The 24,390-nt window shown below is 50.2% G+C and overlaps 3 protein-coding genes across 4 annotated transcripts in view; 1 reads left to right on the top strand and 2 right to left on the bottom strand.

The window, feature by feature from the left end:
• The window catches only part of Zscan2 (zinc finger and SCAN domain containing 2), a 37,938-nt gene extending 30,413 nt beyond the window's left edge, over positions 1–7,525 (top strand). The window contains exons 3-4 of the mRNA XM_059272369.1: positions 2,330–2,413; positions 7,288–7,525. Of these exons, the coding sequence (XP_059128352.1) occupies positions 2,330–2,413; positions 7,288–7,445 (242 nt within the window). The 3' untranslated portion in view covers positions 7,446–7,525. The remainder of the gene's footprint in view (positions 1–2,329; positions 2,414–7,287) is intronic.
• A 3,570-nt stretch (positions 7,526–11,095) lies between these two features.
• Positions 11,096–20,550, bottom strand: Wdr73 (WD repeat domain 73). Its single transcript, XM_059253298.1, has 8 exons — positions 20,470–20,550; positions 19,946–20,013; positions 19,639–19,727; positions 18,257–18,345; positions 17,684–17,748; positions 14,257–14,421; positions 13,683–14,048; positions 11,096–11,547 (listed from the first exon to the last, which is right to left on the bottom strand). The coding sequence occupies exons 1-8, from the start codon at positions 20,508–20,510 to the stop codon at positions 11,312–11,314; spliced, it is 1,119 nt and encodes a 372-aa protein (XP_059109281.1). The 5' UTR covers positions 20,511–20,550; the 3' UTR covers positions 11,096–11,311.
• A 1,040-nt stretch (positions 20,551–21,590) lies between these two features.
• Positions 21,591–24,390, bottom strand: Nmb (neuromedin B). Of its 2 annotated transcripts, none has more exons than XM_059253296.1 (3): positions 24,165–24,390; positions 23,422–23,594; positions 21,591–21,812 (listed from the first exon to the last, which is right to left on the bottom strand). In XM_059253296.1, the coding sequence occupies exons 1-3, from the start codon at positions 24,319–24,321 to the stop codon at positions 21,678–21,680; spliced, it is 465 nt and encodes a 154-aa protein (XP_059109279.1). In that variant the 5' UTR covers positions 24,322–24,390; the 3' UTR covers positions 21,591–21,677. The 2 variants fall into 2 exon arrangements, with proteins under 2 accessions (XP_059109279.1, XP_059109280.1); XM_059253297.1 differs by having other exon boundaries at positions 21,661–21,817.

Genomic DNA, 24,390 nt, shown 5'->3' with positions numbered 1-24,390 from the left:
AGACAGCAGGGCTCTCTCTTTTCTTCAATCCTACTAATCTAACACTTATAATCTTCACTAGGGTTCCAACATCTAGAGGCATCAGGATGCTTTGAGGTCCTCATCCTCCTGCAGAAGCTGTGCTACCATTGGCTAAAACCAAAGTATTCAAAAGAACAGATATTAGAGTCGCTCATCTCAGAACAGTTTCTGACTGTCCTTCCCCGGGAGGTCTAGAGCTCGGCAGATAGCAGCATCCAGAGGGTGGAGAGGGGGCTGTGGCTTTGTGGGGGGATTTGCTGAAGCCTGAGAGGCAGAGGCTGCCCCTGAAGTATGACAGTGTCTTTCTGACTACTTGAAGCAGAGAAATGAGACAAGCTTGGGTTGTCAGCAGGGTGCAGCTCTTGGCTGGTTCTGTCAAATGAGTTGGCTTATTCCTTAGTCTGGATAGTTACGACTTTGCTTCTTTGTGCGGGCTGACGGGAAAATGGACAGCGTGAGCCGTCTGAGGGTTGGGTCTCTGCACAAGGTCAAGACTGCAGTGGAGTGGACACCAGGGGAGACTGGAGATCTTCCCATAACGTATACCAGGTCTATTGGGAAAGAGTTGAATTGTTTGCTAGTGAAGCCTCCCACTTGCACACTCTGTTTTGTAGTGCAGATTTGTATACGGCCAGCTTTCTCCTTTGCTTCTGTGTGTCTTGAGATGCTTAACTTTTAGCATTCACCACTTTCAATCCTTAGAGTTAGGCTATGCAGTCAGAGGAGAAGTAGTCCTCAGAACCAGTACTGAGTTCCCTAAACATCCAGCAAACACGGAATCAATGTGTCTGTTCTGGGCAGTGATGGAGAGCTGGCAGCTAGAACCAGAGGAACATTTGAGTCCAGGACCCAGAGTAGAGTTCCCATCCATCCACAGAACAGTGAGCAGCAGTTAGAGGGAAGAAAGGGGGCACTGTTGGGAGGGTATGGATTGGCCCTCCGAGGAATGTGAGGCAGAGGGTTTAAGCTCCCTTGTACTTGAAAGATGCAGCAGGTGAACTGAGGTTGGCTTCCTAAGTCTGTGATAGCCTAGTTCCTCACCATGGAGGCAGAAGAGGTGCCAGTGGACTGTAATTGGCATGTTCTATTTTTTGTTTTTGTTTTTGTTTTCAAGACAGGGTTTCTCTGTGTAGCCCTGGATGTCCTGGAACTCACTCTGTAGACCAGGCTGGCCTCAAACTCACAGATCCATTTGCTTCTGCCTCCCAAGTGCTGGGATTAAAGGCATGTGCCACTACCACTGGGCTAATTGGCATGTTCTTTTTTTTTTTTTTTTTTTTTTGGTTTTTCAAGACAGGGTTTCTTTGTGTAGCTTTGCGCCTTTCCTAGAACTCACTCTGTAGTCCAGGCTGGCCTCGAACTCACAAAGATCCGCCTGCCTCTGCCTCCCGAGTGCTGGGATTAAAGGCATGACCCAACTACCGCCCGGCTGGCATGTTCTTAAAATGGCATAGGATAGCCAGCCATGTCTCTGGTTAGGTGAGCGATATTTCTGGTCCCATATGTTAAGATAGGGACAGATTTTAGGCCTGGTTGGTGGGAAGGTTTAAGGTAGGGTTAAACCCAAGAGCAGTGATCTTTGAAACAACTGAGCGTCCCCAAACCAACTCAGATGACTCGTGTGTGCTACTCACACTGAAAAGCCGAATCACAAACCTTGATAGCGTTTGGATGGATACAGAAGGAAAAGCTTTGAGCTTGGGTTCTAGAAACACATCTTTTTGGTTTTCTGTTTGTTTTGCCAGCCTTACTCTGATAGGACAGAGCAGACAGGAAGAGCAGGGAACACTGATATCTCAGAACTCAGTGATGACAATGTGCTCACTGCCTTTGACTGCTGGAGCAGGTCCTTTATAACCAACTCCTACTTCTCAGAAATTCCCAAAGAATGTCACCAGTTGCAGGCAGATCTTTGGGAGTTTGAGGTCATCCTGGTCTACATAGTGAGTTCCAGCCCAGCCAGAGCGACAAGGTGAAAAAGCAGAAAGCCGGGACCGTAGGCGTTCTCTCCGCTTCCTGGCTGCCCTGTGTGAGCTTCTCCGCTCCACCATGCCCTCCCTGCCACGGTATTCTGAAATCCCTGAAACCGTGAGCCAAGATAAACCTTTTCTCCCTGAGCTGGTAGATAGTTCCTGGTGGTGAGAAGTCTGACACACAAAGGATGCTTTGCGGTTTTGTTTCCGCAGCTCTCGGGATGGGAGCCAAGGTCTCACACATCCAGGCAAGGGCTCTACCTCAGAGCTGCTTCCCCAGTCATCATGCTCTTTCCCCAGGAGTGATATGGCTTTTTTTTTTTAATGTCTCTCAGGAGATATACAGGTCCCCAGAACCTGGAGAAAAAGGGTACCTAAAAGAAGTAACTTGGAGAATTCTATGCATCGAGTATCACTAGGTAAGGCCATCATTTTCTTTTTATATTTATTTATTTAAAAAAAATTTGCCGGGCGGTGGTGGCGCACGCCTTTAATCCCAGCACTCGGGAGGCAGAGCCAGGTGGATCTCTGTGAGTTCGAGGCCAGCCTGGGCTACCAAGTGAGTTCCAGGAAAAGGCGCAAAGCTGCACAGAGAAACCCTGTCTCGAAAAAAAAAAAAATTTTTTTTGAGCTGAGGATCGAACCCAGGGCCTTGCGCTTGCTAGGCAAGCGCTCTTCTACTGAGCTAAATCCCCAACCCCTGTCATTTTCTTTAGAGTCAATCATAGCTTCGGAGTTTCTGTAATAGTCTCTACACTAGACTTAAAAGATTCATTTTTCTATCTGTGTATGTATGTGTACATGCCGTGTGTGTGTATGTGTGTGTGTGTGTGTGTGTGTGTGTGTGTGTGTGTGTGTGTGCAGGTACACTTAGAAGACACAGTACACATAGGAGAATTGAGGTTACAGGTAGTCGTGAACAGCCTGACATGGGTCCTCTGGGAGAGCAACATGCACTGTTAACTGCTGTGACATCTCTCCAATCCCTACCCCAAGAATTTTCATGTAAATTTTAAAAAATTCATTCCTTTCCTCAATCCTGCTTCAAAAGGAACAGAAAGTCAAATACCACTCAGTGGTAGAGAGAATGGTTTCCCCTTTCTCTCCTCCCACTCTTCATCCTCCATTTTATGTGCATGAATGTCTTACCTGCATGTAAGTATGTGCACGCTGTGCATGAATGTCTTACCTACATGTATGTGTTCACGCTGTGCATGAATGTCTTACCTACATGTATGTATGTGCACGCTGTGCATGCCCTGGTACACGACAGATGCCCACAGAGCGTGTCAGGTCCCTTGGAACTGGGGATATTAGGAATGGTTGTGGACCACCATGTGGGTGCTGGGAATTGAACCCTCATCCTCTGCAAGAGCAACAAGTGCTGAGCCATCTCTCCAGCCCTCCCCCGTTTCTCGAAGAGAGGTCTTCATTCCTCCGAAACACATACTCCACCACTGTATCACCCTCTCCTCTGGAACAGTGAGGACCTGAACTCCAGCTCCTTAGTCCCAGTGGATGGATTCCTTTTTATGTTTGTCTGGTTTTTCGAGACAAGGTTTCTCTATGTAGTCCTGGCTGGTCTTGAACTCACAGAGATCCCCCTGCCTCTGCCTCCTGAGGGCTGGGATTAAAGGCATGTGCCACCATGGCCTGGCAGATGAGTTACTTAAACTCAGAAAAGATATCAAAGTAAAAAAATTTCATAGGGAGAGAGTCAGTTTAGGAGTGTGCCTGTATTTTGATTTTGTTGCAGGATATGAGAGCATGTATATATATGGATTGAGGCCTGAAATCTTCTTTTTGTTCCTTCACAGTCCTTAACATTATTTTCACTAGGCATCCCAAGAATCTTCTTAGACTTTTTTTTTAAATCTAGTATCTCTCCTGCCTGGAATATAAATTGGCTGGGATTGGATTCAGCAAGCAGTATGCTTCTGTTTATCTCCTCTTGCAAATAGGTTTCCAGCCCCCAGGCCCACGTAAATTCTCACGTGGGGCAGGAAGAGCCACAGAGCCACGGCTTATGTCTTCACTGCTCAGGGAGGAGCGTGGAAGAGAGTTCTTGGTTTGTTTGTTTATTTGTTTTCCAAGACAGGGTTTCTCTGTGCAGCCTTGGCTGTCCTGGAACTCACTTTGTAGACCAGGCTGGCCTCGAACTCACAGAGATCCACCTGCCTCCGCCTCCCAAGTGCTGGGACTAAAAGCATGTGCCACAATGCCTGGCTGGGGGAGTGTTCTTAGCAGGTAGGTAAGAGCCAAGCCTGGTCTGGTGCCAGGGTTGAGAACAACCACGGCCTTTGCCTTATGATTTCTGTTGATGTGATAAAATACCATGACCAAAAGCAATTGGGGATGAAAGGGTTTATTTCATATTACACTTCCAGGTAACAGTCCATCACTGAGGGAAGTCAGGGCAGGAACCTGCAGACTGGAACTCAAGCAGATGCCATGAAAGATGTTTTATAGCACCCAGGACCATCTGCCAGAGGTGGCATCACCCATATGGAGCTGGGCCCTCCCACATCCATCATCAATCAAGAAATGCTCTCCAGGCTTGCCTACAGGCCAGTCTGGTAGGGGCATTTTCTCAGTCGAAGTTCTCTCTTCCCAAATGACTACGGCTTGTGTAAAGCTGACATAAAACTAGCCAGAACAGCCTTGAATGGGCAGGAGTGGCAGGGCCTGGAGGATCAGAAGGTAGCAGGGATGTATGAGGGCTGCAGAGACCAAGGTTTGACTTCTCAGTGACCCTTGTGTCCAAGAAAAGCCCCACACCTGCCTGATGGGGGGATGTCTTTCTGTATGCTGCGAATATGTGTTTCTGTGGCTGGTTGATAAATAAAGCTGTTTGGCCTGTGGTGAGACAGCTTAGAAGCAGGCAGGAAATTCAAAGGGAGAGACAGGAAGAAGGCAGGAAGAGACACCAGCCTGCCGTCCAGGGAGCAGCATGTAATGGCGTAATGGCGCACAGGTAAAGCCACGGTACACATGGCAACATATAGGTTAACAGAAATGGGCTGAGTTTAAGTGTAAGAGCTAGTCAGTGGAAAGCCTGAGCTAATGGCCGAACAGTTTTAATTAATCTAAGCCTCTGTGTGTTTACTTGGGGGACGCGAGTGGGAGAGATTTGTCCCAACCGCCGGCAGGCCAGGACACAGGAAACCATCCAGCTACATCTGCCATGGGAACTGCTAGGGGGACCACACTAGCATGCTACAAGTTCTTAGCATTTTTTTTTTTTAAAGATCTATTTATTTATTATGTATACAGTGTTCTGCCTGCATATATCCCTGCAGGCCAGAAGAGGGCACCAGATCTCATTACAGATGGCTGTGAGCCACCATGTAGTTGCTGGGAATTGAACTCAGGACCTCTGGAAGAGCAGCCAGTGCCCTTAACCTCTGAGCCATCTCTCCAGCCCATCCCACTCTTCTAACGAGAAATTCTTTGGTGGGAATCCAGCAATACTTGAAGTAGTTTTGTACTGTAAGGATCAGGAAAAACAAACAAACAAAAAAAACCCAACAACAACAACAAAAAAAAAAAACCCCACAGATCTTTTCAGTAACATTTGCTGGATGCGTCTTTGGACTAGAGAATTCCATCTAATACCCACCTGAGGTTGTCTTAGTGTTTTTCCCTGCTGTGACCTGCACAGCTTTGGACATAACCTGACTGGGTGACTAGGACTTGAAGGAATGAGAGACCATGAGCGCATACAGAAAAGCTGGGATCAGGTGGGCTATGCACTCCGATGGAGACACACCAGTACTCTGGAAACTCGGTGAATTTATTTTATGAATCAAGGCGGTATGTCTACTGTATTCAGCTGGTCAGGGAGGCAGGTTAGCTACTCTAGTAGGGGTCTTTGTAGAGGGGTAATCTCAGTCATTCAGGAGGAGGAAGCTGTACGACGTCATAAACTGTCAGCCTTTTTTTTTTTTTTTTTTTTTTTTTGAGACAGGATTTCTCTACGTAGCAGCCCTGGCGACCAGGCTGGCCTTGAACTCACAGAGATCTGCCTGCCTCTGCCTCCTGGGATCAAGGGTGTGCGCCACTAGCCAGGCGTCTGCATTTGTTCTTGGAGAAGGGAAAGCTTCGCTATGCCCTGCTCCTGACCTGGGGAGCCCTGTCATTCCCATGGGTCTGAGGCATCCGGGTTCTTGGCATAGCCGTCAGCAGTGTCCATGTCAACAACACACATCCCCTCGGGACTCCATCCACTCCCCACATTTCCCCCAGTGAAGTAACGAGAAATGCTGGGTATCTATCGTCCTGCATATTTTATAATCTTTAGGGGAGACAGACACTTTAGACAGCTGCTTTATATAATGTCTGTCAGGGCTTCTAAATGGGACCCTCAGACAGTGAGTGAAACCGGTTCCAGCAGTCACATGTGATGTGACTGCCACATGCCCTGTTTTGACTTAATGTTTTGGGTGTTGGACCACATGTGTGCTTGGTTCCTGAAGAGGCTAGAAATGGTGTTGAATCCCCTAGAACTGGACTTACAGACAATGTGAGCCACCACAAGAGTGTTGGGAACTGAGCCCAGGTATGCAAAGCACCGAGTACCCTTCATCTGAGTCGGCCTTCCAGCCCCACAGGTGCCGATTTGGATTTGACTAAAGTCACTTTTTTACTCAAAAGCATTGAGGCCGCAGATACAGCTCAGCAGGACAGCCTTTGTCTAGTATGGGCAAGGCACACAAAGAAATATTTTAGTTTTTCGAGACAAGGTCTCACCATGTAGTGAGAGCTCACTGTGTAGTCCCAGGCTGGCCTCGAATTCATAGAGGTCTGTCTGCCTCAGTTTCCCAGTGCAGGGATTAAAGTTATGCACCACCATGCCTAGCCAAGTCTGGGGTCTTTTTTTGAGACAGGGTTTTTCTGTGTAGCCTTCGCTGTCCTGGAACTCACTCTGTAGACCAGGCTGGCCTTGAACTCACTGAGATCTGCCTGCTTCTGCCTCTCGAGTGCTGGGATTAAAGGCGTGCGCCGCCGCCGCCGCCGCCGCCGCCGCCGCCGCCGCCACCACCACCACCCAGCTAAGTCTGGGGTCTTAACCACTGTTTGCCTCAGCCTCCTAAAGACAGGCTGCCGGGAGTTACAGTTTGTAGGAGCAGGGTTCTACCGACAGGAACCAAGTGTGAAGAGTTAAAGGGTATCCTGTAAGAACAAGGTCTTTCTCAGGAGATGCAGAACCCAGGGCATGCTGCTCTGGGTGGTGTGTTCCTGGGAAGAATGGCTGGCTGGTCATGTAACGGTATGTCCTTCCTTCCTTCTATAGACCACACTGTCCCAGGTTCCCATCTGCAAAACAAAGAGGTTCTTGATCCGAGGCCTAGTTCTCAACCAGATCGCAACCATTCAGAACAGTTCCCCTGGGCTGGTAGAGTGCCTGCCTACATCGCATGGAAGACTATGGGCTTGACTCCAGCACCATGAAGAGGTAGTACAGAGGGAGAGGACCAAACAACCAAACTCACTTAACTCAGAGACCCTCAATAAAGGACACATGGAAGGCCATACACACTAAAATGTCCAAGTATCAACAAACTTAATTCCTTGTTTGTTTACCTGAGGCCAGGGCTCACTATGTAGAACAGGCTGGCCTTAACTCGCACAGATCTGCTTGTCCTGAGTGCTGGGATTGAAGTTGGTCCTTGAGGTAGCATGCACCAGTATTTCATTCCCATTATATGGGTTTTCCATCCCTGATTGATGGACAATGCTCTTGCAGACAAATGTATGGATACCCATGCTATAAGTCTAAGTTCTGCCCACATCCCTCACAGCCACCCCTTGGCTACCTGCTAGGCCTAGAATGCACACACTGTTCTGCTCCTGGGAGGCAGAATCCAGAGGCTGTGCAAGCTTCAGAAGCAAATGGAATTATTTGGACAAGGAATTTGAGGTCCCCTGCATCTATCTGAAGGATGATCCGGTAGGAGGGTAGAACTGTGGGTACATTCCCTCGGCCTTGTGGAGGGGGCACCGTGGAGGGGCCTGTACAGCCTTGGGTCATCTGCTTTAGAGTGAGAACCGAGCAGCAACCTCAGACTCTTCAGTGGCTCACAGCTTAGTGCTATCAAGTACACCCAGCTGTGCAGCGACGTTACCAGGTCCAGAATGGTTTGTTTGTTTGTTTGTCTTCCTAATGCTGGCTCCTGAGCTCAGGGGCCTGCTCGTGTTCTACCCGAGCCACATAGGATACAACTCAACTGTCGCCTTCCCTGTGTGAACGTGCTCTCGCCAAGCACAAGTGGGCAGCTCACCCATGCTGTCGGGACATCTGCTCCCTTCCCTGGGGAGACCCTGGGTTATGCAGTTCAGGATCTCATCCTAGCACCCAGTGTGGTGTGTGGCATTCAGAAGTGTTTGGAGAAGGCTAAGTGAGAGAAACTGGGTCTACAGCATCACCTTCTCCACCGCGGCCTCTTTCTCATCCCCCAATCCAGCCACGCCCTCTCAAGGCTTTTTCTGGGAGAGTGGAAAGGAAAGCAAGCCTGTTGTGCTGGGCAGCAGTGGTGCATCTCTAAGTTCAAGGCCAGCCCGGTCTACAGAGTGAGTTCCAGGACAGCCAGGGGCTACATAGAGAAAACTTGTCTTGAAAAATTTAAAAACAAGCATGTTGTAGCCTTTCATCTCCCTTCTACCTGAAGCTGTGAGCCGGCCTAGCCCTACCCCCTCTCCCTAGACCAAGGACAACACTGGATTCTAACTGGCACATAGGCCAGGTTAGGCTAGGTCACATGGTATGGAACGAATACTCCCCCACCAGAGAGAGAGAGAGAGACAGAGAGAGACAGAGAGACAGAGACAGAGAATGAATCTCCGAGAGTCAGGAACTCCCCCTGGCTGTCTACAGACAGTGTCCTAACGCTAATGTCCCAGGACTTGAAGGGAAGGCTCTGGCTCCCCTTAAGGCCCATTAGGCTGGCCTTCTCTTTCTGCTAATGCTTCCCCTTCACGGCCGCCTGTGGGGTGAGGTTGCCTTTCCCAATGCAGCTCATCTGAAGGGAAATTCGTATTATCTCCATGAACCTTTCTTTTGACCGACCCATTCTGCCACTGTACTTCCGTGGTAGCCAGCCACCTTCTCTGTGTGTCTAGAGCCCCTGGGGCAGCCTCTGCTCCATCATCCAGGCTCTGGCCACACAAGAACACTGCACAGTCCCTACCTGGAAGTCTGCTGCCTCAAGACGTGCTGTGCTGTTTACCTCTGCAAGCCTCACCTTCCTCTGCTTCCTGTGCACCGTTCCATTCAGTTCAATTCCCCGGTGTGGGTTTGGTCTTCCTGGCCTGCCCCTGACTGATACATCTGAGCAAAGCACCTTCTAGATCACACATCACTCTCCGATTTTCGAAATTACTCACTGCTCTCACTGAGTGAAACACTCTAACCTAGCTAGTGGCTGCTGGTAGTCCCGCTCTCTGGGGGAAACAAGAGCCCTGCTTTGTAACATTTGCCAAGTTTCTGAGATGTCAATACTCCCACCACGGCCAATTTCAAGCTATCAGCGTGACACCACTGAGCAGAGTGGGGAGCAGAGATCCAGAATGAGCTCCAGGAGGGGCGGGGATGAGAAAGCTTCTGAAAACTCTGAGCATGAACATCATGTCGTGAGACTGTAACCCTCAGAGCTCTCCACAACGAAACCTCTATCAACTTCACTGTAAACAACCAAAGACCTCATTTCCACACTGGTCCTGGCGGCACACGCAGGTCTCCTAGCTACTCGGGGAGGAAGGGAGGGCACCTGGGCTCTCAGCCTTGTATGAAAGAGAAGAGAATCTACATGTGTTCACATCTGCTGGGAATGGCCTCAGGAGGCTGAGAAAGGAGCCCGCATGTTCAAGGGCAGCCTGAGCTTTTACACACTGAGTCCGTGTCTCAAAAACAATAAATAAAATTTACTTTAAAACATTGTTAGGTTGTTTTTTCTTTTCTTTTCTTTCTTTTTTTTTTTGTTTGTTTTGTTTTGTTTTTCGAGACAGAGTTTCTCTGTGTAACAGTCCTGGCTGTCCTAAAACTCATTCTGTAGACCAGGCTGGCCTCAAACTCACTGAGATCTGCCTGCCTCTGCCTCCCAATATGTTTTTCTTATTCCCAAATATTTAAGTGCTACCAAAGAAAGTGTGTACCCCTTACCCATTCATACACTGAAGCCCCAATTCCCAGTGTGATATTTGGAGTTGGGGTCTAGGAATTCAGGTTAAATAAAGTCATAAGGATGGGATCTATGGTAGTTTGAATGAAAACGGTCACCACAGACTATTAGGAAGTGACATTACTGGGGGTGTGGCCTTGTTAGAGTAGGTGTGGCCTTGTTGAAGTGTGTCACAGGGGGTGGAGCTTTGAGGTTTCAAATGCTCAAGCCAGGCCCAGTGTCACTCTCTCTTCCTGTTGCTGGTGGATCCAGATGTAGAACTCTGAGCTACCTCTCCAGCACCATGCTTCCCACCATGATGATAATGGACTAGGCCTCTGAAACTGTAAACCAGCCCCAATGTTTTTCTTTGTAAGAGTCGCCATGGTCATGGTGTCTCTTCACAGCCATAGAACACAGGCCCCTTATCCAACAGGGAGGAAGGCAGAGCTCACTCCACTCCGCCAGCATGCAGAGGTCACAGTGCACACAGAAAGCAGGATGTATCCTTTAGCCAAGCAGAGAGGACTCACAGCGAACCCACCTTGCCAGCACTGACTAGTGCCCACACTCACAGGCGTGTACAGAGACACACCAACACACAGACACCCCCCCCCCCCACACACACACACCCCAGGAAAAACTCAAAAGAAATGAAGAGGTTAGGACAGAACTCAGTACAGCAGACCCTGGGTTCACTCCCCTGTCCAAAAACTAACTAACTAAATGAATGAACGGCTATTGGCTTGTTACCGGTTTTTTTCAATGTTTATTGGCCCTTAGACATCGTGTCCTTCTGTGAAAAAGTTCACACCCACACTCACACTCCAGCTCTCCTCTCACCCCGAGGATGTGAAGGACAGGAACAGCACCGCCACTTCACACTTGGAGAGGTGGGCTCCTAAGCCACCAGCCACTTCCAGCCAGTGCTGTGCCACACGCCCACCACCTATCTCGGAGACTTTACCTGTGACGTGCCTGGGTGGTAGTTACTATCTACCACCTTCATTTTACAGATGGGAAAAAGGGACAGAAGAGCAGGCTAACTGGCCTGAAGCCACAGCTGTGGTAGACCTGTGGTCACTCAGAGTCCTCCATCAGTGTTCTTGCCATGCAAGCAACTCCCCCTCTTCTCAGAGGCCCAGGAGGGAACTGCTGGTGTCAAGAGGAGGCCTGGAGGTCCACCCAGTCCCACACATGCAGAGAGGCATCACTTGCCGCAGATAACAACGTTCTGGGTTTGCAAGGGTGCCAGGTATGGGTGGTGACCAGAGGAGCAGAGTCAACCTCATTTCCGTCCAGGAAGATGTGGCCTTTGTGAGTGAAAAGAGGTTCCACTTGGCCTTTCTTTCCATCCCATGATGTGACATCATAGATCTGCACTGTCCCATCAAAGCCTGGAGAACACAGAAAAGAGAGGAGTGACCCTACATCCCCCACTTTCCTGGACAACTTCTTCTGTCACAAGACACTCAGTGGCCACCCACGGAGAAAGCTCCACCTGCACCAGTGGGGGACGTCTCCGTGAGCATCTGTGAATACTATCACCCAGCCAGAGTATGTATCACATAGCTAGGCCTGAGGGGGACGCACTGTGTGTGTGCGTACATGAGTGCATGCGTGCGTAAGTGCGTGTCAGTGTGTCTATGTGTGTGCACGTGCATGAGTATGTCTGTGTGTATGTGTCTGTTTGTATGTGTACGTGTGTATATGTGCATGTGTGTGTCTGAGTATGTAGAGGTCAGCAAGGTGAACCTTAAGTATCATTTTTCAGGCATATTCCACCGTGGTTTTTGTCATAGGGTCCTTTCATTGGCCTGGAACTCACCAATTTGGCTAGGCTGGCCGGCCAATGAGCCCTAGAGATCTACCCGTCTCTGCCTCCCTGGTGCTAGAATTATAAGAACATACTATCACATCCAGCTTTTCCCCACCTTTATCCTCGCTTCCTCTCTGTCTGTCTCTTTCTCTGTGAGACAGAGTCTCACTATGTAGCCCTGGCTGACCAGGAACACTCTATCTAGACCAGGCTGACCTCAAACACACAGAACCACCTCCTCTGTCTTCCAAGTCTGGGATTAAAGGTATGCGGCCCCCACACCCAGCAATGTCCAGGTTTACATGGATTTTATTCTGGGGATAAACTCAGATCCTCAAGCTTGCATGGCAAGCTTTACTGAGTTATGCCCCCAACTTAACATGTGTCATCTTTAATCCTCATAACAATATCTCCACAGGAAATGGAGGCAGGAGAAACTTTCAACCCTTTTCAATTTGCTCCAATTCCAATCCCTCCACCTCCAGGTCCTCAGCAGACAGCCTTGTCTTGTCTTTAGTGCTGGCCTTCTTGTCCATCTGCTGAGGTCCATCTGTCCCTATCCCATGTCGCTGTTTCCTGTTCTCTCTGGCACACTGTGTTTCTTCTGCTCTTTCTGGATCCTGGAACTTCCCCTTTTTTCTGTCAACAGACCTTTCTCAGTGGCTTCTACAAGGCCCCATTGAACTCACCCTCACAATGAGAAACCCCAGACTTCAGGAGCCTGCTGCTGAGGCTACAGTTAAAAAATATAAGCAGCCGGGCAGTGGTGGCACATGCCTTTAATCCCAGCTTTCGGGAGGCAGAGGCAGGCCTGGTCTCCAAAGCGAGTTCCAGGAAAGGCGCAAAGCTACACAGAGAAACCCTGTCTCAAAAAAACAAAACAAAACAAAACAAAACAAAAAAAAAAAAAAAGAGATGCTGTTGCCTTTCTGATGCAGCCTCTGTGCTGTAGAATATTTGTTGAAGATGTGTTACATTTGTTTATGCTGTGGAGCATTTGTTTAATGATGCAAAGATGCGTTGTATTCTTTTATGTTGCATTTGTTTATCTCTGTGAAGCTGTGTTACTTTGCTTGCCTAAAACACCTGATTAATCTAATAAACAGCTGAATAGCCAATAGCAAGGCAGGAGAAAGGATAGGCAGGACTGGCAGAGAGAATAAATAGGAGGAGAAATCTGGGAGAAAAGAAGAAAGAGCAAAGAAGGAAAGCAGGACATTGGGACCAGACACTCAGCTACACAGCCAGCCACGGAGTAAGAATGAAAATAAGATTCCAGAAGTAAGAAAGGGAAAAAGCCCAGAAGCAAAAGGTAGACGGAATAATTTAAAGTTAAGAAAAGCTGGCAAGAAACAAGCCAAGCTAAGGCTGGACATTTATAATTAAGAATAAGCCTCTGTAATTATTTAGGAGTTGGGTGGTGGGCCCCCCAAGAGTAAAGAGCAAAAGAGTAAAAAAAAAAAAACCAACATCTCTGGCTGTTCCAGATCATACTGTCTGTCTACAATTCTCTCAACACACTTGAACCTCTGCTAGGCTTATAAGGCCCACTGCCAATCGGTGCAAGTTCAGCGGCCAGGGTGGGGGAGCGATGCACCTTTGAGGAGTCCAGAAACCAAAATGGTGCTCCTGGCAGGCAACCTGAACTTCTGCAGCTGGGTTACGTATGGGGAGAGAGCAGTGGCGGAACAGACACATCTTTCCCAACAGTACCTGAAACAGCCAAGCAGTTGTCCAGGCCTGGGGCCCAAGTCACTCGCAGCAGCTCTGGGTCAGGGCTGGGTTTGGACACTGGGCACTGGGCTGAGCTCACAGGATGACAGGGATCCCGGGGGTCAAGGAGACGGAGCTGCCCATCTGAGCCAAGGCTGGCGATGCAGGGCCCAGGGCCTTGGCCTCCGTTCCTAACTTCTGCACACCATCTCTCTCCACTAGAGTCAGGGCTGGGGTTCAGAGTCTCCAGTGGCACCCACTTCTGGCGGGTGTCCACAAGCCCCAGCCGACCTGAGGTGCCACAGAAAGCAAAGGTGTCCGCGTCTAGGACCTGAAGGCTGCTCAACGACTCACTATCATTGGTACCTAGGAGAGCGGGGAAAGAAAAGGTGCTGGGGTTGGGTGGGTCTGGCAATGTGGCAGGGCTGGCGGGCTGGGCCCGGAGGCCAGGGTTGCACTGCATGCCCCAGGTTCCCCCAGCATCTGGCAGAGGCTGGAGGATGTCTCTGGGCTGAGCCGGGATAAGGGACAGAGCAGGCTGGAGGAGCCAGCAGGGGGTGCACTGTGGCAGTACCTGAGCGGTATGTGATCTTCTGGGATTCCAAGTCCACAGTCCTCAGGCCACTGAGCCGCGCCCCGTGAAGGATTCCAGGTGCCCCAGAGGAGAAGACAGACATTCGAGGCCACTGACCCTCCTCTCTGTCCTGCACATCAATGGTCCTAACAGTTTCAATGACATCTGAGCAAAGGGAAGAGGCCAGAGTGCAGTGTCAGTGAGGGCGGGCCAGAACCCCGACATTTAGAAGGTCAGGGAGAGAGGGCGCTAAGGGCTGCAAGACAAAAGCGCTCGGGGTTTTGCTCGCATTCTTGAACCTGCCAAATCACTTTCACGTCCTCATAATTTGTCTTACGAACTATTTCTGCAAATGGGAGACAATGAGTCATTGCAGCCATTGTGAAACCACAGGTCTGACGTGTTTGTCGGAGAGGAGACAGAGGGAAGAGTGTGCTGCTGAGGTCAGTTACATCTCTAGAGAAAAGTAACAAGTTCTGAGTTCAGGAACCAGTACAGCTTCTTCCAAAATATGCTGTGAGCTCCCACAGCCCGCCAGTCTGGCGGCTCACGGCGGCGCTGCAGATGTTGCTGATGAACACGGGAAAACAGGAAAGACCACCTCTTACACAAACTTGAAAGATGTACTTTCATTTTTAAATATTTCCTTGTTTATTACTGTATCTGCGTGCATGTGTGGAGGTCAGAGAACAACGTGCAGGTATCAGATTTTTCGTTCCACCGTGTGGTCCTGGGATTGGATTTAATTGCCAGATGGTCAGGCTTGGCAGCAAGCGCCTTTACCTGCTGAGCCATCTTGCTGGGCCTTTTTTTTTTTTTTTTTGAGGCAGCGTCCTGCTAGCCCAGGCTGGCCTCAAACTCTTCATTTCCTTGCCTCCATCTCCTAGTGCTGGAATGGAAACACATTATTTTAATTTTTGTCTGGTTCTCATCTCTGTAGTTTTGCTTTGTCTCAGCCTCGGGCTGTTCCGTTAGCTAGCTGTTTCTAGTCTCTGCATTCTACAGTATTTGACGCTTTTTTTTTTTTTTTTTTTTTTTAAATTTTTGGAGATAGGTCTCACTCTGTAGCCCAGGCTGGCCTCAAACTCACAGAGCTCCACCTGTCTCTGCCTCCCGAGTGCCGGGATTCATTGGTGCTTCTCTTGATGTCACCTGTCACAGTTTGGGACAAGTCATTTGCTGCACAAACTACTTAAAAGAGAAATTCTTGTTTTATGCTTTGTGTTTTCTTTCTCCAAAAAAGAACTACTTCATACCCACACTGTATGAAGATCCATGTGCGTCTCCAGTTTGAAAGGACGGGCTTGGTCTGAAGAGTGAGTGGACGTTATGAGAAGGGCACTAGTGGCTGAAGGAGAGTGTGTGGCAGCATGCTCCTTCCTGACAGTCCCCTGCACCATGAGCAGAGTCTCCTGGGCCCCCAGGGCCACAGCACCCTCAGGGCACTTCATCCAGATTTCCCAACACAGGAGCTGCACGCTTGCAGCAGACACACAGCTGAGCTGCAGGGCTGCAGCCGGTCTCTAGGGAGCACAAAAGGCTGCACCGAGGCCACTTTAGTAGAGCCTGCCTGGCTCTCCTGGGCCACACTCCCTTGGCTCCCCTGTGCTGACACCAAGGAGCCTGAAACCAACTCTCCCCAGATGGGCTGCTCTGAGCTAGAGGAGGGCTCTCCACTGTGGGAAGGGAGACCGTTCCCAAGATTCAGGAGGGGCTGGAATATAATTCAACATCAAAGCACTTGCCTGGCCTATCTGAGGCCTTGAATTCCCTCTCCATCCAGTACCATAATAAATGTATATATACATAAAACCAGAATCCAGCCTCTTGCTGGGTGGTGGTGGTGCACACCTTTAATCCCAGTACTCAGGAGGCAGAGGCAGGTGGATCTCTGTGAGTTTGAGGCCAGCCTGGTCTACAGAGTGAGTTCCAGGACAGGCTCCAAAGATACACAGAGAAACTCTTTCTTAGAAAAAAGAAAAATTATCTATGGACGCTATAACATGGACAATCTTAAGAAGCATATGCTAAGGGACAGAGGCCAGATACAAAAGAATACATGAAAGGTTCCACTGACAAGATTTTTTCAGAACAGGCAAATCTCCTATAGAGAAATATGTTAATGACTGTCTGCAGCAGGGTGCAGGAGTGAGATTAACAGTAAATGGCTAACAGATCTTATTGGGAGTAATAAAATGTTCTAACACTGATTTATTATGATGGCTGTAAAACTTGGCAGATTTTCTCTAAAAGTCACTGACCTGTACACTTGACTGGTAGGTAAAACATACCTCAATAAAATCATTAAACAGCAGCAGCATCAAACCCTACCACATGTGTAGGAAAGCAACATAGGAATGGGAAGGACCACAGACAAGAGACAGGAGATGCACAGGTCAGGGGTGAGCACAACAGCATCCCCTGTGTGGCAGGGGGGCCTGGGAGAAGTAGGACACTGTGGGAAGCTTTGCTACAGAGTGGGGTGGCCCACTTCCTGCTGTGAGGTGCCTCTCACTGGAGGGGGGTGTGGAGGCCCGCAGAGATCTAGTGAGATCTGAGCTTGCTTTACCCAGCAGGGCTTTATAAGGGGATGGACTGACCGCATTTGTGGTTACCAGGTGACTGGAAGGGTCTGCACTTGGCTGTGCTGGGGGGAGGTCTTTTGCTCCACCCCTTGGCATTCCTATAAAAAAGCCCTTTAGAAGAGACCAAAGGGGCCGGTGGATGTTGATCCAGGCCCTCCCAAAGCTATCCTGTGTTTCTCTCTACACTGTATTTCTATCTGATGTTTCTTATCCCTCTCTCCTTCAAGAGTACCCTGGGGGAAAAGTGGGAGCTGGCCTCCCACAGGGGGATGGAATGAATGGCTGGATCAGGCTAAAGGGATACATGCTCTGGTACCTGCCTGACAGGGACCTGCAGAACCAGTGCTATTCCCCACACGGGGACTTCCTGATCCTTCTCTGTGCCCCTTGGGAAGTAGTGTGACCTCTGGGCAGACTGCTGGGGGGTGGGGGGCGGGCGGCGGCTCCTGCTCACTTGGTATTCTCCTTCCCCAGAACTAGCGCACTATAAAAAGAGGGACCTCTTCGAAGTCTTCTCCTCTTCTTTCCTGGAGCTGAGTGCTCCTGGGTGGCCCTAGCTCAGCACTTCCTCTGCCCCTGCCCAGCTGAGAGGCCCTGGCTCGCTGTGTTCTGCCAGCAGCTGGGTTGGTAAACTCAAGTCCTGCGGGAAGTTCAGAGAAGCTGTAGCATTTCGGCCTGCTGCCACACTGTGGATGCGAACTCACCTTTGCGGTACAGAAGCCGACAGAAACGGTGCTGCCCCGTCCCCTCCCCTAACTGCTTCTTTACTGGTTCAGCATAAGGGACGGGAGTATGAGTCGCTTTCCTAAAACCTCAGTTCCCACCAAGTGAACGTCACTCACCACTGTCCTCTCCAATTTGCCACACCTGTAAGGAACACCCTGGAAGGCCACTGGTCACCAGCAACCTGTTCCAGAGAGACAGAAGATCAGTCCAGACAGAGGGAAGCTCACCCTCACCCTGGCAGCCTTTCCTCTCCAGCCCACTCAAGATCCCTAGAACCAGCTGCCCTCATTCAACAGATGAGCAGGCTCACCCTGCTTTAGGGACAGGATCACAACTCAGAGCCACAGACTGAGCCCAGGCTTCCACAGGTCATGATGGTCACCTAGAAAGGACACAAGTGGGGAGCCTGAACACATACCCTTGACTGAGACAGCTCTGAGAAGCTTTAGAGTACTTTCCACTCTGTATTCGTCCCTGGAGCAACTCCAGAGACCTGTTGGCTCCACCAGTCAAAATGGCTGCTAAGCTAATGGTTTCTTCACATGCTAAATCTACGTGTGCCCAGGCCCATGTGCGCCCACCTATGTCTGGAGACTGAGATGTGGGCACGGTGGTAAGAAGACAGGACACCGAGAACATTTCCCGGCATCCCCAAAGAATGGAAGGTCTGAGACACAGACTGGCCATACCTGGTATCTGGCACATGCTTTAGGTCAAAGACAGATCTGTCTGAAAATCCTCCATGGCGCACTTTGAAATCTCTCTCGGGGAATAAACCCTAAAATACAAATGGGTGGGGAGAAATCAGACAGCACTTGATTTTTTCTTCTTTCTTCTTTTTTGTTTTGTTTTGTTTTGTTGATGCAGGGTTTCTCTGTGTAGCCTTGGCTGTGCTGGAACTAATTCTGTAGACCAAGCTGGCCTTGAACTCACTGAGATCCTCCTGCCTCTGCCTCTGGGGTGCTGGGATTAAAGGCGTGCGCCACCACCGCCCGGCATAGCACCTGCTTTTCTTTCTTAAGATTTATTTTTTTATGTACATTGGGGTTTTGCCTGTGCAAGGGTGCTAGATCCCCTGGAACTGGAGTTACAGTTGTGAACTACCATGTGGGTGCTGGGAATTGAACCAGGGTCCTCTGAAAGAGCAGCCAGTGCTCTTAACTGCTAAGCCATCTCTCCAGCCCTAGCACGTGCTTTACAAATGAACACTTCAGATGAGCACTGGGGAAGGAGGCCATGAAAGTTACTCAGCCGGACCTTGGCAGGCTGATGTCTGTAAATGTCTACATGTCCAGCTTCTTTTTCTTCCTGACTATCTCCAAGCCTCCTTCTAGCCTGTCCCTTGTCCCTCTCATATGGGGCAAAAACTTTCCTTTTCCTCCTCCTCTTTCTTCTGTTTTGGGAAGGTCTCCCTGTGTACCCCTGGCTGGCTAGGAACTAACTATACTTACATAGTTACCACTCACACATTCTCTTCCTCCAACTTATTTAAAGACATTCCCTAAGGTTCTGTCCCTGCTGTCTTCTCTTAACCCTCAGATCCCACACCTTCATCCTAGGTGATCTTACAGTTTCTACCAACTCCTATACCCTCGTGCGTGTGTGGCGCTATGAGGATTGAACAGAGGCCTTGCTCATGCTGTGTGAGTGCTATACTACCGGGCTACTTCTCAAGCCCCTATATCTATTTTTAAAAATTATTTATTTTATGTGTATGGGTATTTTGCCTGCATGCATGTCTCTGTACCACATGCACACCCGGTACCCTTGGAGGCCAGAAGAGGATGCTGGATGCCCTGGGTCAAGAGTTACAGAAGGCTGTGAGTTGCAAGGCGGGTCGTCTGGAAGAGCAGCGGGTGCTCTCAACCCCTGAATCCTCTCTCCAGCTCCCTAAATCTGTTTTTGATAAAGTAAGATTGTCCTTTCTCTGTAGCACCTCTCTTGTGAACCACATGACTGTCCTCAGCACATCCCTATGCACAGGAGCCTCCTTCTGCTCGGTTTTAAGGGCAGATCCAGAGCTTGTCAGGGACAGTACCTGGTGGGTAATCAGTTTCTCTATTTAAGTTACCTGGTTTTCCTTCACAGAGAGTCTGAGAGGTAGTATCAAATGAAGAATCTCATTCTTTTTCAAACTTTCATAACCAGCAACAAAGACTCCTGAAACAAAAGAGTAACTATGACAAACTGTTAGAAACATCGTGGATCATGGCTGCACTTATAAATTCCCCTCAAAAATAAATTTCTTCCCCGTTCATTAGTGGGCAGCCTTGTGTCAGGGGATGGAAGTTGGATGGGTCTCTCTAAAGGCTGAGACCTTAAAACTCAGCCCAAGAGGCAGAAATCCATCTCCTTTAGTGGCAGGCTAGGTATATTACCTTTTTCACCAACCCACTCAAGGACTCGAGTAGCTCCTGAGAGGTCAAATGCATGGAAATCTTGGTACCTGCAAGGACAGGGATATAAACATCACATGGTGCACGGTACTGTGCAGCTGACCAAGCACTCTGAGATCACTGCAGGATTAGTGGATCCAGGCTCTGGAGTCAGGTAAATATGGGACTCAGTCTTTTTTCCGCATTTTACTCCCTGTGTGAATAGGACCAGGCACCGATCCTTGGTTCTTATCTGTGGAACTCCCAGGGTTCCGCAAAGTTGACTTCTCCAAGTTGAGATGAACAATCAATTGGAAAACCTGTGTTCGGGTTAACCTAGAGGCCGGTGCAACATAACCAGCCTTCACGAGTGAGCATCTGGTCACGTTACTTGCTTACAAAAGGGCCGAGAGGCGGGGATCGGGACCCTCCGCCCGGCCGTGTCTGGGCACCGCCCGCGAGCCCACACCCGGGTCCCTGCTGCCCACGCCTGCTCCCACTGCCCACCAGCCCGCGGCCCGATTTACAAGCGCAAAGACTCCACCAGCCAGTCCTCCGCGAGTTCCATAGCAACTGTCGCTTCCGCCCCTCCACTTCCGCCAGGCAGACTTCCCGGGCGGGCGCGCGCTCTCGCGAGGGGAGGGCGTGGTCTCCCGCCTGGCGGTGTCGGGAGCGCTCGGAGCTGCGCGGAGTTCTGCGGAAGTTTCCTGGGCTCTGTGCACAGAGTCCGGGTAAAAAGGACGCGAAAACAGATTCTTCGATATCAGCTGCATGCATGACCGGAGCAGACATCAAATATGCCCGTGTTTTAGGATCAAGTAGATGTAGCTAAAGAGCTGTCAGTGTCCCAAAGCTAGGTACAATACAGACTTAATTGGAACTTAAGGTGAACAGTTCATTTAAAAGTTTGCGTGAATATGTCCGTGAAGGATACTTTAAGATTTTTTTTTTTTTTTTTTTTATGAAAGGAATCTTGTTGGGCTAGGGATGTAGCTCAGCTGGTAGAGTGCTTGCCTAGCATGCACCAAGTTCGCTTTCCAGAACCACGTAAACCACCCCCACTCCCCGGCATGGTGGCGCACGCCTGTGATTCCAGTGCTCAGGAGATAGAGGCAGGAGAATCACAAGTTTTAGAGCACCTGCTACACAGGGAGTCCGAGGCCAGTCTACGTTACACAAGACACTGTATCAATAAAGTATCTGACACTCTTGTTTTTATTCAATAACTTTGGCAACCTGTACGGAGGTCCCTACATCCAGAGGAGAGTAAGAACACAGCAGGGCTAGATTCTGAAGGGGTTCTCTCCTGTATGCACCAGGTACCGCACTAAAGCATGGGATGAAAGATGGCGTGAGTGTAGCATAGTGTAGGCAGCCCCCCATCGCAGGCAAAGAAACTTTAGGTTGTAGAAATGCAAAGGACCAGTGGAGCCAGCATAGTACATGGTGGCTGAGGGGTGGCAATCATTCATTGCCTGGTTGGAGCCATGGTGAGGGGTGATGGGGCTTTTCCGAGACCACCCCATCTCGACAAACATACCACTCTCCAGAGCCCTTCCCCTTTTCTTCAAATGTGGGTGGAAGGAGAGGCCCAGACATTCTGTGTAAAGAGCAGTATTTTTATTCACAACTTCACCAGGGAAGCAAGAAATACAGCAGGAAAGACTCTGTGTCCGCATCATCAACATTCCTGGTGACCCAACCAGAAATCAGTAATGGAGTAACACGTTTGAGCTTAGGATTTACATCCAGATGGGGCCACGGCTGGGGTTCCATTCAGCAGCTTCCCCGGACGGACACATTCCAAGCCAAGGGGCCGTGTCTGTCCTGTTACTGGCATCACTTCTTCAGGACTGGCTGCAGCAGCCTCCTGTACTGAAGGCAAAAAGAGAAGATGACCCTCGAGTTACAAGCCGTGGGGATATGCTGGCTGTGCCCAGAGGTGGGCAGAGGCAGGCTCTCGGCTGGGTCCGAATGAATACCTTTCCCCCTGAAAGGCCTGAGAGGACTCAGGGGTAATGGTTTCCCCAGAATGGAGCACCAGTTTCACAGGGTAGTCATGACAACTAAAGAACATCCCAGAAATCAAGTCCACGGCACTGGATAATGGTCAGTGACACTCCTCTACCTCCCCCACGCTCTGCTCCAGACCTCTCTGATGCTCCCCACCACTGGCCAGGGCAGTGTTGCTTCCTCTGAGAGTCTCTGGTTGCTCTTGGTATTTTGGGCCTTCACAATAATGCCCCTAGAGGTGAGGCTATGTCTCTTTGGACTCTGCCAGCCCAAGCTTCTTGCTCTTGCACCTGCGGCTCCTGGCATGGTTGCTGGGGCTGCAGGTAGACGTTCTCTAAGGGCTGACTGTCTCTCCCTTCGGCATGTGCACACTGAAGGGAGTCAGCAGCAGGTACTGTGGGGGCTTGCAGACAGGTGGGAGGAGCTCCCGCTTACCAAGGGCTTTCTGCGTGCCCAGCACCAGACTGCGCATGTGACGTGAAGGTGGGCCTGCTATTTCCAGTTCATGAAGAACGTGAGGCTCAGAGCAGCAGTTCAGTGACATCTCTAAGGTCACCAGCTCCTAAGTAGCTAGGTGTGGCCCCAGCACACATCCCACCCCACCACACTGCCTTCTGCACACAGCAATAAGCACCAGGGACAGTGGTGAGCAATAGGGACAGGCCAGGAGCAGAGAATGGAGGAGCTGCCACCCAGCCAGGCAGTACACAAAGGGCTTGACCACCACAGATCAGTGCTTTACAACCAGTGGTGATTTGAGCCTGCTTCCACCCAGGGGACATCAGCTTGATGTCTAAAGGTTTTTTTGGTTTTTGTTTTTTCCCAAATTTCTGGTCTTAAACCAGCCTCCTGGCTCAACCTCCGAAGCATCAGGGACCGCAGGCAAGTGCACTATTCTTGACCTGGAGGGAATTTTGGTTACCACAACTTGGTGAGGAGAGGGAATGTGTTACTGGCATCTGACAGGTAGAAACCAGGGATGTGTTAAGCATCCTAAATGCACAGGACAGCCCCCCAGAGCCTATGCTGTCAAGAGCACTGACATATGATGAAAGCCTGCCATCCGAAAATGGACAGGAGGATGGAAAGCGAGCTGCTTCTGCGTTGTCTCCATTGGTGACTTCCCTTCCCACCTCCAGGCCTGCGAGGTCACAGCTCACACCACAAGCACAGACTGGAACCACAACGGTGGCCTTGGCTAGTGCAGTGGATGACAAGAGGGATGGACAAGGCTGTGTGGCTGGGATAATCCTAGTCTGTGACTTCAGCCTGGGGCTGGGCAAAGAGGAACTTCTTTCCCATGCAGTCTGCTGCACCATTTTCCGGTCTTTGGGATTTTCCCCCCTTTGAGGCCTGGGACCCTGGCTTTCTGGAATCCATATCCATCATGCCCTGGCTAGGCAGTCCCACCCTGAACCCAAGCTGGGTGGCAGTTCTTACATATTGGTACTGGGGTAGGGGCTCACCTGAATTGGGGAAGCTGGGCCACTGAGGTTCATGCCTAAAGCTTTCTTTAGCAGAAGGATTCTGAGCAGATCATGACTCAGCTGCAGGCTCTGGTCCCTCTGGGTGTTGGGAGGTGCTGTCCCCACCAGCGACAGACTTGGGGGCTCCAGACTCTTCTTGCCCATGAAGTGACCTGAAATGGAGGTGCCAAGGCACACGCAAGCTAAGGGATGAGGACCCTATTACCATAAGCAAGTTCTGGTCTATTCCACCTTTCGGCTCTCACTGAGGGAAGACAAAAAAACCTTCCTCCTCAGCAAGAAGCCACAGACATCTGGGTGTAGGCAAAGCTGACGGCCTCAGCTTTTCCCGACCCGCTGGAGGTCAGCACCATTGGAAGAAGGGTAGAGAGCCTGGGACCAGGGAGACCTGCCAGGGAAGGAAGTGGAGACGGTGTCTCGGAGACAGATGTGCAGAGAAGACGTGAGTGTGAAAATCCCAGCAGTCTGCCTAAGGGAAGGGGGACCGACGACAGCAACCAGATCTAAGATGCTGGCCTAGCTCTGCCTTAAACTTGCTTAGTGGATTATCGTAGCCAAGCCCCTGATTCTGGATCTGACCTGTTAATTCCCACCTGTTAAACTTGAGGGCCCCCCTACCCTGGGTCTGCAGGAGCTTCGCCACTATGAGCCTCCAGAGAGTTGAAAGGAAACTGGGGAGCGAGGAGAATGAGGTACGCTTATTGGGGTCCCCTAAGACTTACCGGTCGCCCAGAGGTTGCCCCGGGGGTGCACTCGGATCTTGCTGGCTCGGCTGCGGGGCTCCGGGAGATCCCAATTGAAGGAGGCGACGCCGGCAGTGAACAACACGAAGAGGAGGAGACTGCGGAGCAGCCGAGAGCCCCCTGCCCGCCGGGTCATGGCTGTGCCAAGCGGGCTTTTCTCTGGCACTCGGGCACTAGTTCGCGAAGCCCGCCTTCCAGTCTTTGA

This window comes from Peromyscus eremicus, chromosome 1 (assembly GCF_949786415.1).
Source record: "Peromyscus eremicus chromosome 1, PerEre_H2_v1, whole genome shotgun sequence".
NCBI classification, from domain to species: domain Eukaryota; kingdom Metazoa; phylum Chordata; class Mammalia; order Rodentia; family Cricetidae; genus Peromyscus; species Peromyscus eremicus.
The sequence above is the reverse complement of the archived record's forward strand: the minus strand, read 5'-3'. Positions and strand labels throughout refer to the sequence as shown.